Source organism: Seriola aureovittata, chromosome 5 (assembly GCF_021018895.1).
Source record: "Seriola aureovittata isolate HTS-2021-v1 ecotype China chromosome 5, ASM2101889v1, whole genome shotgun sequence".
Classification (NCBI taxonomy): domain Eukaryota; kingdom Metazoa; phylum Chordata; class Actinopteri; order Carangiformes; family Carangidae; genus Seriola; species Seriola aureovittata.
Genome location: NC_079368.1, coordinates 14097659 through 14114134, shown reverse-complemented (window position 1 = coordinate 14114134; position 16476 = coordinate 14097659). Strand labels below are relative to the sequence as shown.

General features: G+C 42.9%; 2 protein-coding genes across 4 annotated transcripts; one reads left to right on the top strand and one right to left on the bottom strand.

Moving 5' to 3' along the window:
* Positions 1-2288: 2288 nt before the first annotated feature.
* On the bottom strand, positions 2289-6958 carry LOC130169326 (neurofilament heavy polypeptide-like). Its single transcript, XM_056375978.1, has 4 exons — positions 6130-6958; positions 4613-4812; positions 4368-4492; positions 2289-4259 (listed from the first exon to the last, which is right to left on the bottom strand). The coding sequence occupies exons 1-4, from the start codon at positions 6878-6880 to the stop codon at positions 2936-2938; spliced, it is 2400 nt and encodes a 799-aa protein (XP_056231953.1). The 5' UTR covers positions 6881-6958; the 3' UTR covers positions 2289-2935.
* A 138-nt stretch (positions 6959-7096) lies between these two features.
* fancg (FA complementation group G) lies at positions 7097-16333 on the top strand. 3 transcript variants are annotated; one of them, XM_056375980.1, is made up of 14 exons: positions 7097-9898; positions 10788-10884; positions 11001-11126; positions 11250-11422; positions 11821-11974; positions 12453-12583; positions 12692-12838; positions 13101-13261; positions 13412-13520; positions 13636-13952; positions 14043-14083; positions 14194-14367; positions 14857-14971; positions 15879-16333. In XM_056375980.1, the coding sequence occupies exons 1-14, from the start codon at positions 9830-9832 to the stop codon at positions 15970-15972; spliced, it is 1908 nt and encodes a 635-aa protein (XP_056231955.1). In that variant the 5' UTR covers positions 7097-9829; the 3' UTR covers positions 15973-16333. The 3 variants fall into 3 exon arrangements, with proteins under 3 accessions (XP_056231955.1, XP_056231956.1, XP_056231954.1); XM_056375981.1 differs by having other exon boundaries at positions 10785-10884; positions 13412-13478; XM_056375979.1 differs by having other exon boundaries at positions 10785-10884.
* The last annotated feature ends 143 nt before the right edge of the window (positions 16334-16476 follow it).

Below are 16476 nucleotides of genomic sequence, written 5' to 3'. Positions count from 1 at the left end.
ACAAATCCAGAAGGATGCAAACTAATCTGTAGTTTAAGAAGTCCTTCCAATGTCAGCCAAAGTGTGTGCAGTGCCAGTATTGTATCAAAAAAGAGGCTGCAGCAGCTATGTAATGGTTAGCTGCTTTTTAATAGACATAGGTTGGTATGATGAATGGGTTTTGTCACCAGCAGCAACAGTCATTAGTAAATCCTATTAAAAATGTAGCTACACTTTTTCTGTGAAAGATTGTAGAAATCTATGAATAGCTCAAATTTTACAGTGAGTCATGACCTAGTATGACGGGCAGGATTTGTATTCTACATTAATTTTGTATAGTTTCAAAAGCGAATGCCTGTTATGTGTTTATATTAAGCCTTTGCGTGACTCTGAATGTATTACACAACTGATGAATTCAATATTTATGAATGAACAATATCGAGATAAATGTGGGAGATGCACGGTCATGGTCAAAAATTATTGGTACACAGAATATCTTCAGGGGTAAATGCAGATGAACCAATTTATTATAACCTGAATGTCCAGGGTTACTGAATAAAATAAAAAATAATCTCATTGCATAATAGTGAAATAATACAAACACAAAATGTACCCTGCACACACTTTTTGGCACACATCACTGGTATTTGATTGCAGAACCTATGGCAACAATGAGAGCCACTAAACATTTCTTGTAGCCACCCAGAAGCTTCTTACTCTTGTCCTCTGGTAGTTTCTGCCATTCTTCCATTGTTATGCACTTAAGCTCTTAAGTTTTCAGGAGTCCTTTTTGCAACAGCAGATGTCAGCTCTCTCCAAAGGCTTTCAATGGGATTTAGGTCAGGACTCATTGCTGGCCAGTTTAAAACTTTTCAATCTTTTTTATGCTGCTGAATATGAGTTTTGGGTGGTTGTCCTGTTGAAAGGTCCAAGACCTTCACCTCAGAGCTAGTTTTTCTGACACTGAGTAACAAAATTTGCACTAAAATGCCTTGGCAATCTTCATCTTTCATCATGCCTTGGATACATTCAATGTTTCCAATACCAGAGGCAACACAGCAGCTCCACAGCATGATAGAGCCTCTATCATGATTCACTGTAGGCAGGATGTTCTTTTCCTCATGGGCTTCATTTCGTCACCTATAACTGAACTGATTTCCCACAGAGCTCTGATTTGTTTTCATCTGTCCATAGAATAGTCTCCCAGGAAGACTGTGGCTTATGTATGAAAGTTTTTGCAAACATTAGTCTTTCCCTTTTGTGCCTTTTAGTTTAATGGTGGCATCTTCCTTGGCCTTCGCCAATGGAGCGGTTTAGTGTTTGGCGTGTAGTATGGGCTGAAGCCATCACTCCAGATTGCTCCAGGTTGACCTGAAGATCTTTAGATGTCTTGCGTGGCGTTTTTCTTTTCCACAATCCGCATCAGCGTTCAGATTTCTCTCATTAAGTTTCTTCATAGTGCCACATGGTGGAAGCATCCTAACAGTTTTAATGACTGTGACACTTCATGATAATATTACAAACTGTTGAAACAGGGATTTCATGGATTGTTTTCCTTGGAATTATGTTTTTTCTGATGCTCTCAGACAGCTCTCTTATCTTCACCATTGTGAAAAAAGAAAGTGCAAACAATTCACCAATTTTTTATGCAGTAAAACCGTCATTCATTAGTTATTTCCGGTCATGTTAACACTTTAATTAAGCACAGGCGAGTCTTGTTTCTTTGTTTTATTTCAGGAACGAATTCAAATTCATCTAAAGGCTGCCAATAATTGTGTCCTGGGTACATTTTGTGTTTGCATAATTTCACTATTACACAAGACTTGTTTCCCCCTTTTTTTCAGTAACCTTAGACATTTTATTAAAATATACTGATTAACCGAGACAGGTTGATTTGCATTTTTTTCTGAAGATATTCTGAATTATGTGCTTGAAGTTCAGGGCTGCCAATAATTTTGACCATGACTGCATCAGGATTAGAAATGGGACAGCTGTAGTGTGCGAGCTTTCCTATTTGCAGCTGGGAAATAAGGGAAAAATGAGTTTGTTCTGTGCAGTCAAGCAGCACTGCTCCTGATTTATACATGAACGTGCTCTGTGGACGTGAAGGGTGGGTACAGCTCCCCCCCTCCTTAGCCGCAATGCAGTGCAGTTACTCACAGCATTTACCTTTCGGCCTCACGCATTGTGTAACTATTGACACCTCTCTTTTATAAATCTTCACTTAAGGTCAATATGCTATAGATTTTGATTTTTTTTTTCCTTTTTTTGAAGTGTAAACAGATTAAGAAACCACCACAAAAAGCATCTTGTGTTTGATTTTTCATTCTTTATTTACTGTTTCATATTGCATATTCTCAGCAGTTTATACATAGCACAGTCATCATTGTCCTAGCATTGCAGACCAGAAGTGAGACGCTGCAGTTCACCTGTGAGGAGAAGCTGCATTAAGGTGCACAACAAGCAAAGTTCAAGTCTTTCATACTGATGTATCTGTAAATATAATATAGACATTTGTATCTCCTTAAATATACATTTTTATATTCAATATCTGTCACAATCTTTAGCTTGACATTGTTTTGACATCACTACCCTTGAAGGCTTGTGTAGGTACAGCAGGCCCCTGCGGTCCCCGTCAGCGGGATTCAGTTTAAATGCACTTGTTATTTATTAAGGGCAGTTGTCACATTCAGATAAAGAGTTTAGAGCATTCTGCATTCACTACAGTCGTACATCAGAAGCGTCAGGGGTGTGTAATGGCCATACTTAGGGAGCAGGGGGTTATTTGCTACAGAAATCACTATTGCTTACATACCATTACCTGCTTTGTTTTGGACACTACGGTGCATGTCTGGGCTGCTGGGTAGTTCCAGCCTCTCTGCCCTGCTCTCCCTTCTCTCCCTCACAGTTCTTTGGCATCTCTGCCTCTTTAGCCCTTGAACAGAGCTTTTCAGGCTTACTTCTTGGCCTTCTCCTCCTTGCTCTCCTTTGACTCGGTGCCAGAAGATTTCTCTATTTTCTCAGCTTTCCCTCCTTCCTTCACCTCATCTTTACTGGCCTCCTTTTTCTCCTCTGGCTTCTTCACCTCGGTCTTGCTCTCTGCTTTTTCAGGCTCAGCTTTGGGTGCGGGCTTCTCCTCTGGCTTCTTCTCCTCCTTCTTGCTCTCTGTTTTCTCAGGCTCTGCTTTAGGGGCAGGCTTTGGCTCAGGCTCGGCCTTCTCTGATTTAGGAGCAGAGGGCTTCTCCTCCTTAGCTGGGGGAGCGCTCTCTTTAGCCTCAGACTTGGGGGCAGGTTTGTCCTCGGCAGGCTTGCTGGGAGCAGCAGGTTTTGAAGCGTCATCCTTCTTTGGTGCTTCATCTGCTTTGCTGTCTTTCTTTGTATCAGGTTTGTCTGCCTTCTCTGCTTTGCTCTCAGGTTCTTTCTCCTTGGGCTCCTCCTTCTTCTCCTCCTTCACAGGCTGTTCCTTCTCCTTCTTTTCCTCCTTGACGGGCTGAGGCTTCTCCTCTTTCTTCTCCTCTTTAGGGGTTTCTTTGGCTGCGACAGGCTCGGCCTTCTCTTTCTCTGGAGACTTTGGTTCAGGGGTCTTGGGAGGAGATTTAGATTCAGGGGATTTGCTGGGAGGGGATTTTGACACAGGTGACTTTGGTGCAGGTGACTTTGACTCATCTCCTGCAGGGGATTTCACTGCAGGTGACTTTGACTCATCTCCTGCAGGGGATTTCACTGCAGGTGACTTAGGAGGTGATTTGGCTGCTGGTGATTTAGGTTCAGGTGATTTCTGTGGAGATTTAGGTTCTGGTGATTTGACAGTAGGAGATTTAGGCAGAGGAGATTTTGAAGGAGGGGATGCAGCCTTTTCTGGAGATTTGGACTTCTCTTCTTCCTCAACTGCCTCTTCTTCCTCTCCCTTCTCCTCAGCTTCCTCCTCCTTTTCCTCCTCTCCCTTTTCTTCCTCTTTCTCTTCCTCTCCCTCTTGTTCATCCTCCTTATCTTCTTCCACCTCACCTTCTCCTTCCTCTTCTTTGGTTTCCTCACCTTCCTCTTCCTTCTCACCTTCCTCTTCTTCCTCTCCTGCTTCCTCCTCTTCCTCTTTCTTTTCCTCCTCATCTGCCTCCTCTGTCACTTCTGTCACCTGGGTCTCATCTGTCTGCTCCTCAACAATGACTGTATCTGAGATCTCCTCTCCTTTCACTTTCAGGTGGGTAGAGAATCTGCTTTCCAGGTAGGAGTAAGGACCTCCTCCTGACACAAAGCGATTCTCCTCTCCCTCCAGTAACTTCCTGTTTTAAAGACAAAAATACACAGTCAGTGAAACTATCCATAACTTTTGTCATCCAGAAGCCTAAGAAATCTGTTTTAATTATATGTGGTTTTCAACCCTGACCAACCTGTAAGCTGCTATCTCAATATCTAGAGCCATCTTCACATTCAGCAGGTCCTGGTAGTCTTTCAGCTGGCTGGCCATTTCCCATTTGGTGGTTTTCAGTTCATTATCCAGCTGATTGATGGTCTCCTGCAAAGTAAAAACACACAGCCTTACAGGTCAACTATCACGCTAATGGTACGAAAAGATGTATGCAATTAATGTGCGCTTCTGGTATTTTTTCATGAGAGATAAGTGAGATGTTTGTGCCTGTAGTGAGTTGAGGTCATCGTGGTGTCTGTCTTCGCTCTCCATACGCTGCCTCTCCAGTGACTCCTTGGTTCCTCGGAGAGTCTCCAGCTCAATGGTGCGGGTCTGGAGCTGACGGCGGTAGTCTGAAATCTCTTCCTGGGTTCCACGAATGGCATCCTGGTTAGACCTAGCGGCGTCAGACAGACGCTCCATGCGGACTACAGGAATTGCAGGCAAAAAGATGATAAATGTATAATATTAAGAAATCACTTAGGTAATGTAAGACATTTTGCTGTGTCACCATCAGCTGGCACAAGTCCCAAAACAGTTTGAAGTGGCCTGCATATGCTGAAGCAAAGAGAAATTCAGTGTTCTTATTCAGGCCATAGGCATACACTGGCCTTTTTTTTTGTTGTTGTCCTAAGACATTTGACCTGTCTTCTGTACTGACAGCCTAAGAGAGCAGTCACTGCTGGGAGGCTGAGTGACCTTGACAGAGTCCATCTGCCAGTCAGTGGTCTGACTCAGCTCGCTCCCTCGTCCAAGCGTGAATGAGCCTCACTGCTGCAGTCAGCTGGACACCACACAGGGAAGGTCATTACTGGCTGTCAGCATGTAAATGTACCAATGTATAGAGCACATGCCCCTGAACTGCTGTTTAAACCATTTTTGGCCTTTAAAGTTCTCAATTTTTGCCATATCACACAGATCAGCAGCACAGTGGTGCATATGATCTTGCATCTGCTCAAGCAGATCATCTTAGTAATTGTAAGTGCCTTGCTTCAACCACTCTATAAAAAATGCAGGTTACTTCTACGTCCTTGGTAAAATCCAGTCACGACAGCAGAGAAGATGACTGTTAAAAAGCATGAGCCCAGTGATGAAGCACAGTGACCTTGAGGCTATTCAATTTGTAGAGGTTCAGAGTTAAGCTCCATCAACACAACAAGCAGAGACACACACAGCAATGCACATGGGGTGCAAACAAGAACACACCCACTGTTTTGCCCAAGTGAGAGTGCAAATGAATCACAGTCTCTTTCCTCTCTGTGTGCCATCTCACTCCTGCAGTGCTTGGCTTAAGTAAAAACGATCATTCTGCGGCAGCGATGCAGCCACAGAAAAACGCAGCATTTAAACTAGGGGTCACATTATTTCAACACTGATCGTTTCGCATTTCCTACTTAGATGGTCTGTCTTGACTGTCTTTATACGTCTATAATTAAACTTCTACAAAACCTACAAAATGACATTACTTATACAACCAGGATCAGGGTGTGTTAATCTGCAAAAATAATAAAAGTATACAATAAAATGCTTGCAACCGTGATATGTCCTCAAGCAAGATATTGCCAGTCACTGCTCATTTACCTTCAGTAAACTTCCTCACCTAACAATGTAAATCCTAGTGATGTGACTTCAGAATTCAGCACCATAGACAGAGAACGTGCACTACGCTGCTTACTGACAACGTTTGTCTGTGATGTTAAATCTTTAAAGATTTGTTTAATACTTTACCTTTTCACACAACTCACCTTTGAACCATTCCTCTGCGTGGTTTGCGCTCTTGGATGCGTGACTATCCAGCTGTGCGCGGATCTCTCGCAGTGCGCTGGTGACGTCCGCCTTGAGCGTGTCTCGCATGTCGAAGCTCACCTCTGCGCCCTGAATCTGAGCGAGGAGCTCCGCCACTTCTTCCTCGTGGTTCTTCTTCAGAAAAACGGCCTCTTCCTCCATGGCACGGAGCTTCTTGTCCAGCTCCAGCCGCGCCAGCCGGCATTCCTCTACGTACTTCTTCATGGCGCGAGCGGCAGCCTCCAACTCTTCCCGGTTCCTCGCTTCATCCTCAAGCCTTCCCCGCATGTGCTGGATGTCCTCCTCCAGGTGCTCGTGTTCCAGAGCTGTGCGGGCCTTCTCCCCGGTCAGCTGCTGCAGGAGACCCCTCAGGTCACCCAGCTCCCGCTCGTAGTGCTCTCCAACTGATGCGCGTCCGGCTTGGCTCTGTCGCAGAGCTGCTGCTTCTGCCTCCAGGTTGCGGTTGTGCATCTCGAGGTTCCGCACCTTGTCGATGTAGCCGGCGAACCGGTCGTTCAGAGCCTGCAGGATCTCTTTCTCGCTCCTTCGCGTCATGTCGCCGTTGAAGGTGTCCAGGCTGTCGGCTGAGGACGGCTGGCTGTAAGTGAGGCGGCGGCGCTGGGAGTGAAAGCCGCTGGAGGACACGGAGGCAGGCCGAGCCTTGCGGTACGAAGTCGGGCCATAGAGGTGGTGCTCTACCGTGAAACTCATGTTGGCGGGTTCACAGGAGAACTGACTGCAGCAGGAGGGGCAGCGCAGGGTTTATATAGGAGGGAGGAAAAAACTCACTAGTCAGCACCAGGACACAATCCATTTAAAGAGATATCTTTTCTTCAGCATGCGCAGGAATAAAGTCAATGTATCACCTTGTTGATGAATTGAATTTTTACTGAAGATGTTAATGAGGTTTATTGAGGCAACAACCAACCCTAAAGAGTAGTATTGGTTTTATAGCATGTAAAATATTTGTAAGGCAACACTTTTCAATTTTTATCTTATGTACCTAAAACATCTGGGGGGAATATTAGCTAGTCTTTGTGTTAAATGATTTATGTTAAGCCAACACAGTTAATTAATTACTATGGCTCTTTATAAACAGCTCTCATCAATTATACATTTGATTTTTCAAGGTTTTTAAAACATTTGAAGACATATTAATAATGCACATATTAATAAGTATGTGAACTGATTGTGTGGGTGTGCAGTGTGTTCTGCTGATGCTCTCTGTAGCTTCACTGCTGCAGTGTGAGTTTGCAGATCCACGCCACCCTCCTGGGACTCAACTCAACTGCTGGGCCATTGACAGTCTCTCTCTCTCTCTCACTCTCTCTCCCTCTCTTACCACAAACACAAAAAAGGTTTGTTTCCGCCCTTTTACTTCAAATATGACTTTTCATCTCTCAGTTTCTGCCTCTTTTTTTATTTTATTTTTTAGAATAGTTCATCTCCAGATGTGCAGATGTGGTGGCAGACCAAGCATATGACATGTGACAGCACTGACATAAAAGCCAAAAAAACAACAGCAGCATAAAACAGCAACTCCATGGTGCATGCACATCAGGGTGTCTGTCCACTGAGCTACGATGATACAGCATTCACACAGAAACACACCAAGCTGTGTCTGCTGATCTGAGGGGATGTCTACTCTGAGAGGAGGACCAGCTCTGAAGAGCACGTACAGCACCTATTGATTACTCAAACTCAGGGTGAACGAGTTTGCTCCGCATGCCATAAAGAAGCAGGGCGAGCTGTGTATCTGCCTCTCCCCTGAAGTGAATGTTGAAGAATAGATAAATCATTTCTCTGTGTCAGCCATTTTTCATCCCTGTGAACATGTGTGTTGCCAAGCCAGTGACACCCAGGGGACTGTGTGATACACAAGCCCTTAACCTGTCATCCAGCAAAGGTGTCATTTCTGTTTCATTTCCTTAACATCTTACAACTAATCTCACTTACTTTCAAAGGTGAAACAAATTAGTCACAAATGTTTTAAAATGTTGGAATGTGTGGGTACTGTTTGTGAAACACAAAGTGTGTTTTGCACCACATTCACATCTTTTGAATTGAGGGAGGGGAGAGTTAGGGGCATTCAGGACAGAAATAACATGTGTCACATCCCCTCCCTCCACTGGCTTCATGTTTTATAGATGAGAATAATGGAGCAGAGTCGGCAGAATTCAGCTGTGATATTGTGAGGATCTCATGTTCTGTATGTATAGGCGATACCTTGTTATTTGAAGCAGCCGTTAAGAGCTGAAATCTAACAGAGAAGGCACAAGCTTTCAGTAGAGAATGTATCTGCGGATGAAATGTCATAAACAAGCCACATCCGGGGTTTATTAGCAGTTATTGCAGTGACGACGGTGAGCGAGTATTGGTCAAAGATAGTGTTAAGAAACACAGTGAAGTATTTGTTAAATCCTCCAGATGATGGAAGGTCATCTGCAAAATGGCAACAGTCTATGGTACAGCCAAATTTAGGCTGTTGTTAGCTTCTTCAAATGCAGCCTGCCCTTCAGTGCTGCCATGGGTGGATTCAGCGCAGCAAAATGTTTAATACGGCCCTTTTAATGGAGGTTTGAAGTCTTGCCATGTAAATGACATTGAGAGGGAAAGGAGGTGGGAGGCTCTTGCCATGTAGCGACCTTGTCCTTGAAAGGATGGATGGAGAGGCAGAGGCTGAGTGAGACAGAGATAGAGATGGAAAATAGCAGGATCGATGCAGAGGAAAATGTCAGAAAACAGTGAAACCTGTCTCAGGGGGCTGTAGAGAACTGGAATGGAAGATAGCTCTTGTGTGCGCTATGTGTGTGTGCATGCCTAATCTGCTGCAATTGTGTGAGTGTATGCTGTGGAGCAGTGGATATCAGGACCTTCCCTTGTTCCTTCCCCATGGTGGTATATTTAGAGCTTTTGGTGACTTGAGACAATGAGAGAAAAGAGGAGCAGGGAGGCTTTGATACAGGCAGACAATGGAGGCTGCAGACAACAGGGAACAAGATGATACACGGACGGGTTGATGACAGAGAGACATGGGGATGAGAGGAGAGGAGAGGAAAGGAATGGAACTGGGTGAGAAAAGAGGGAGTCACCTTGTGAGGGACAACTAGAAAAATGGCTGTACTGGCAGTCTCAAGGATGACTCAGCTGTAATATAATTAAGGCCTGGGCTTGTGTTTACTTGCTTTAGACCTGTATATGTGCGTGCACGTGTGCATGTGTATTCATATGTATGCATGTGATTGTGGTAGCTTGCCAGTTTGGCCACTGTGATTTTTTTTTTTTTAAAGGAGTGGACAGCCACGACTCAGAGTGAAACTTAATACATTAAGGTTGTGAAGTTGTGATCGTGTCTGAGTGTTTATTTTGAGTGTTGTTAAGTTAATATCAAAAGACAAACAGCATTAGCTTTCAGTTTGGTGGCTGTAAGAAATTTAATGATTGAAGTTTCCAGAACAAAACTGAGCCTGGCTTTGTCACGGCGCCACCCGGTGGACAGTTAGCAGTGTGCCGCTGTTGTTTCCAGATGTGTCCACAGGGGGCAGCACATCCTCACTGCAGTAAACTTAGGAGCGTTTCCTTCCTGTGTCGCCTCTGCTGTCTCAGACGAGGGAACGTTTAAACAAAACAGCATCGAATTTTTCATAAAACGGCGATAAAATGTATCGACCAACCTCTTTAGTAAATAAATGGGTCCAGGAAAACAACGAGTTGGTAAACAAATGGAAGGTACGTTCAGACAGCTGTTTAACGTCTCGTCTGTTCAGTGATTGATGATTCTGTAACATTGCAAAGTAATGTAACGTATGAAATTGTTAATACTTAAGAGTAGTTTACAATAGTTTAAGAAGGCATTAATGTGATCTTAGCTAACGTTAACGTTTTGGTGTCTATCAACATACTGCAGAGCGTCTCACATAAACAGACTGTTTTCCACTGTTGTTTGTTTTGTTTTAGCTGGACAGTAAATAATGTTGTTTTATGACCAGACGTGGATGAAGTCATATCTTTTACTTACATTAGCAATACAACATTATTAAACACTCTATTAGCAGAAAAAGTCATCAAAGTTTTACTTAACTAAAAGCACAGACGTGTGACCTCTCAAAGTAAAAGTAGTCATTGTGCAGAATGGCTTCTCTTCATAATTATATTATATTATATTATATTATATTATATTATATTATATTATATTATATTAAGAAGCATTTTATTGTTCTATATTTGTATTGTAGCTGGTCAAGGTGGAGCCTTTTCACTAATATATAAACTGGGTTTTGTAAATTATATATGCAGCAGATATTAATTAGATAATAAGAGATAAATAATTATGTTTTGTATGTAAAATATTTTTGGATAAGTAACTTAAAACTATATCTAATCAATGTTGTGAAGTAAAAAGTACCATCCACCTTGAATTAATAGTGTAGTAGCAATGTGAAGTAGCATAAAATGAAAATACTCATGTAAAGTTCAGGTACATCTGAATTGGACTTAAGTGCAGTACTTGAGTAAATGTACTTGGTTACTTCCTGCCACTGATCACTGCCTAAATGTAGCAAACACTGTGTTACATCCTGTTCATGTTATCAGTTTGCTGTCACTTCACTTTCAGCAGCAGGAAGGAGGAGGAGTCACCTTCAGCCGAGATCAGAACCAGTCCCACCTGAGATGCAGTTCCTCTGAGTTTTACAGACTTTTAAGGAAAATCCAAGGTGCTCCATCTTCGTCATAATACAAAGACCTAATTTGTCAAAGTGGAGAGCTCCACTCGTACCTTTATGCATCTTCTATCTCACTCCTTTCCCTTCCCTGTGTTCCTTGCCTGCAGGTGTTCCTCCTCTTGCAGATCACACTCATTTGGAGCTGTCAGTGGTATACAATACCTGTGTGTGCGCTACTGCTCAGTCTCAGTTCACAGAAGCCGAGCTGCTCCTCACACAAGCCCTACGGAGAGGTAGAGGCCTATTCTGTGAAATAATGACAAAAATCATAGATGTATATGACATATGAACTAATGCCATACACCCAGTTTCATGTTAGTTCAAAGGATTCCTGAGGCTGCTCTTGTTCCCTGCAGCTCTACAGATCACAGGAAACGACTCTGTCACTTCAGAAACTCCTGTGTTTTGGAGAACGGTTCTCAAATCAGTGGCAAACACAGCTTTGAATTCCTGTGTACTGTACCTTCTCTGTCTGCAGTGGGCAATATGGTTGGCCACCTGTCAGCTGAAAACTATACAAGAATTTAAGGTAAGATCCTGTTTATAAGCTGTGCTCGGTGTTTGGTGTGGTTTACATGAACTGTATTGCATCTACGCATTCAGTCAGGTTTGTTTAAGCCTACAAAATGATTGTCATTTAGCTTCTGGTGTGGACCAAACCACTTTACTAAGTCCTCCTAAAGTGATAAGTCTCAGTTTACCTTCAAATTGAACACCACCATAGTGTGTGACGTAATCAACGAGAAGGTTATGTGGGGTTGATATGAATACGTGCTATACAGTATGTCTGTGTAAATAAAAGTTTATTTGCTCAACATGTTGGTGTTCATGCCTTGTTGTCTCCTTCCTTCTTATCTTTCTTGTTACTGTGGTTAAAATATAAAACTGTTCTGTAAAACTATAGTATATTATTTCCCTGTGATGCAGGAGGAGCTGTGCTCTCTGTTGGAGACACTGTGTGGTGGAGTTGGGGATGACAGGAGGAATGAGACATGGGGGAAGTCCTCTGACGTTCCTCTACTGGTCACGGACCCAAGAAAGCTTGTTGAATTATTGCAGATATGCACTTCCATTGCCCAAGGTCAGCAACATTCATGTTTTTTTGTTAATGCAGATTGAAGGACCAGTTTGTTGTGACCGCACAAAAATATTGTATGAAGCTTAAGCCTAGAGTTAACGTTTTGACTTCTGCCCTGTGCTTTCTAAATACATGTTTATCTTGGTAAAATCAATTTGCTTTTTCTTGTACAAATAAAATTGCAGGGGCAGACAAACTTAGCAGTAGTAGAAGAAAAATATTATCTGAGTTTACTGTGTTGTTCTTTGTGTTATAATGCTGATTGTGAGAGTTGAGTAAATTGTGGGTTCAGGCGCCCGGAGCCAGCAATGGGGAGAAGTTCACAGGCTCCTGAACCCATAGACTGGGAGGAATTCTTAAAAGAAAAATGATTTAAACTGAACCCAAAGATATATGCCAGTGATACATTAATGGACTCCTTTTGTTTATGGTACTCAGTAATTAATCGTGTGTTTTGCTGTGCTCTGTGTGTTTCATTAAGGTGTTGAAAGGTTGAGTGAAGGTCAGTGTTCAGAAGCGCTGTCTGATCTGCAGTCAGCTTCCGCCCTGCCGGCACCCAGAGCTCTAGTAGCATATGTACACCTCCTCTCAGGCTCCTGCCTCGCCCACATGGTACACATTCAGACTACTCATACAAACAAGTTAGCATGCATCATGCATGGGCCTAACAGGTTTGAACATTTGCAGGCATAAAGTGTATGTGTTTGCATTTGTCACCAGAGCCGCCCCCAAATGGCACTGCAGTGTTACAGGAAGGCACTGGAAACTGACTCCTGCTCTGTGTGTGCTCTGTACCAGAGCATGCTCATCTACAGACAGCTGGGCAACACACAGGCTGAGATACAAGCTCTTCGCTTGCTGCACTCAGTGAGTGACACACATATACAGTCGATATACATAGATAGAGTGAATGAGGGAAAAAAGAGTGCCATTTACTTCTAAAATTATCCTAAACATTTGTCTTGTAGCTATAGATAAATTAATTTTATTGTTGAAAACAGTGCATATATGTATATTTTGTTGTTGAATAGCTCAATAGGTGAGTGAAAGAGTTAATTTTGGACACTGACACATATTGACTTAAGTGTAGGCGTGCATATTGAAACATGAAACCTCTCTTGTTCCACAGAGTTTGATGTTGCCCTCTGCTACAGTTCCTACTGTGGCCGGTGCCCATCTCCTCTCCCCGTCCTTACTGCTCTGCAGCCAATCACTGCGCGACCTGCTCTCAGTTCCCTCTGCCCCCTCTGTCCTTCACAATCTGGCTCTGAAGTGTGTGCTCCATGGGAGGTGAGTTAACCAGTATGGAGCTCTGAGTCTCCGTCTCTTCTTACTGGCACCTGACCATACTCAAATCCAGAAAATGTAGCTGGAGATGAGAGTAGTGGACTCATAGCGCAGACTGTAGTTGTTAAATGGGTGTGGTTGCTATTTCTGCAGGGTGTCAGAGGGTGTGGAACATTATCTGGACCTTCTGGCTGCTCTTCACTCAGAAGATCAACATGGAGTGAGAGTTAAAACACTGACAGACACGCAAGATAATTTAACAGTGAGCTGTGGATGTATTTTTTTGTATACTGTGAGAAGTTGGACTGTGTTTTCCCTCGGGAAGAATACTACTAAGATGTTGGGTAACATCTGTTTCCTGTATGTCTCTGTCTCAGGTCCATGGTGAGGCCACTCCCCTCCCTAGGTTGCCCCAGCTTTACCTGGAGACTGGTGCTGCCTTGCTCATGGCCCGGCGGCCTGCAGATTGCATGGCGCTGTGCAATGAAGTCATCAGCACAACATTAGAGCTACTGCCAGAGAAGCTGGTGTTGGAGGATCCAGAGGACAGGAGTCAGGCTGAGACCAAGGAAGTGAGAGCAGAGGGTGAAGATATGGTGGCGATGTTACTTTGGACAGGGGCTGCTTTCCTCCTGCAGGGTCACTGCCACACTCACCTGACGGACTGGAAACAAGCCGTGACTCACTACACTAGGTCTGTGAGATGGAGCTGTCTTTTTTTCTGTCATAAAATGATCATGTTAGCACACCAACACATACTGTAAGATTGTATTCTGCATTATAGGTGTATCAACCTGCTCGTGAAGGTCCGCTATAAAAAGAAAGGTGAGTACTTTCCTGACATATTTGAGGCTTTGGAGAGAAATCTCTGTTCTTCTCACAACCTCAAGCTACTGTTATTTTATGCATCATATCCTGTTGATGTTCAATTTCAGGTTTCCAACCACAGATCCCCAGTGCAGACATGGTTGTCAAGCAGGAAACAGATCTGTGTACCCTCCAAAGGCTGAAGGGTCTTTCATTAGCTGGTAGGGGTATCAGCTTCACCCAGACAGACCGACTGAGAGAGGCACTGCGAGACCTCCTGCTCAGTCTACAGGCATTCCCAGGTATATTTATAACACAGATTTATATTAATCGTGTATGCAGCAGAACAAGCTCAAACTAATTTTTGACACAGTCGTTGCAGTAACTTGGTTACAGAGAGGCAACTTAAGGTCAGTCATAGGCAGACACTTTAGGCCTATTCATAGGTATTAATACTGACACCAAATTAGAAATAAATGTGTGTGGATTTGAACAGTGGTTGTGTGTCCAGAAAAACGGTATGATTGAAAGTGAAGCTAATTTTCTTCAAATCATCTTTTTTCTTTAATGATGAGCAGCTGGTTACAAAAATGTAAAACATAAACTGTTACTATGATGTTCACATTTTGGTCTTCAAGGTTTTTAGACACAGCTCCTATCTTTCTCTTCATCTATGAGCTAAGAACCCTCTTGGCATTGACATGAATACATCATAGGACTGTAGTGAATCTGTACTGGGTTTGTGTGGTCCTTTCTTAGACCACGTCATCATGTTGTATGTGCTGTCTCAGAGTGTGTGGGTGCAGGACTGTGGTGTGGTGAAGTGCTGTGGAGGCTTGGCAGGAGACAGGAGGCAGCAGCTTGTTGGGAAAAGACCTGGAGCTTCACCACACAGTCCTCAGTGGAGTAAGACACTGTCATTCTTATATTCATCGTCTTCACTAAGTTTGTGGATTATGTTGGTAATATGTTAATACAGAAAGTGTATAATGCATCTCAGCTGACCTGATTACATTTGTGCAGCTCTAAATACGTGTGTGAATGCGCCTATAAACCACTGGGGAGGTGGGTTTCGATTATACAGGCCACACGCAGAGGTGATCAGGAAGTCGTGACCATGCAGGGTCGGAGACAGATGCATCCCCAACCACACTAAAGTATGGTGTACTCAGCTTAGTGTGCATATAGCATGACAAATCACACAAAAACTTTTGGTTTACCTATTCTAAAGATTTCCCACAAGGTTTTTAAAGCTGCTGTCAACTATTTTCTCTGTGTTTAAATTACAGCAAAAATGTTGAGCATTTAGTATTGCATAATGTTGTATCCCTTCATTGATGGTGTGGAGAATATCATCACCAGGTAACATGAACACAAGTATACATGTTTAACGTAAATCACCAACAAAGCGGGTGTGGTCCAACAACAAGAAATACAACTTTTTGTTGTTCATCACAATTGAGTGAACAGATTGATAAAATACAGTACAGTAAGTTACCTACAGTAAGTTTGCTGGAAATGCACCAAAGAGGGACTATAATCATCTTGGTCGAAATTTGATCAAAATGGTCACTCGAAATACATTTGAATTGCATTCTGGTGCCACATATGAACTGCAGTCTGTCTCAGTTGGATCTAGACACAATCTCAATGTCAGTAATTAACACATATAAAATGTAATGGGTATGAACGGGACATTTTTCTAAGATAATAAAATTTAAGCTCTCAGGAATCTCATGTTTCTTTAAGCAGAGCACGTTTACTGTGCTGTGATGTTACTCTTCTGACTGTCTGCTTGCCTCTTGCATTGCAGGGGTCTTCCTTTGTACCTACAGGAACCCCAGTCTGGCCCTTCGCTGGACTCCACGGAGCTGCGGCGCAGAATACAGGAACTTGGTCCTACCTAGTCAACCTGAAGAGGAACAAAAGAAGAATGGCCTATCCCTTACTGAACAGGATCCACTTTCTCTGGCCTTTGAACTGAAACCCATACGAACTACAAACATGTATCTACTCGGACAGTAAAATAAAGCATATTGTAAGGACTTAGAGGGTTTGAGGCTGAGAATGGACACAGGTGGTGGTTTATGAATGAAATAATGCAAAATAACCATACATACTGTAAAGCTGAAACTGATTTGTTGGGGGGAAATTGTACCATGCACCACTGTATGTTGGGCAGGCAAGAGTAATCAAGACTGTTATTTTCATAACTGAAAGTGGTTTTCAATATAAAATAAAAATATTTTTCAAGAAGATACACCATAAACTATGTTGCTGCTCCTTTTTATGAATTTCTCCTATCAATAAAACTCTGGGTAATTTGCACAGTTCCTTGCACACATGATCTGTTATTATCAGAAGTAAAAGACCGATTTAATGTTTTCACGATTCCTCAATATCAACGCGGT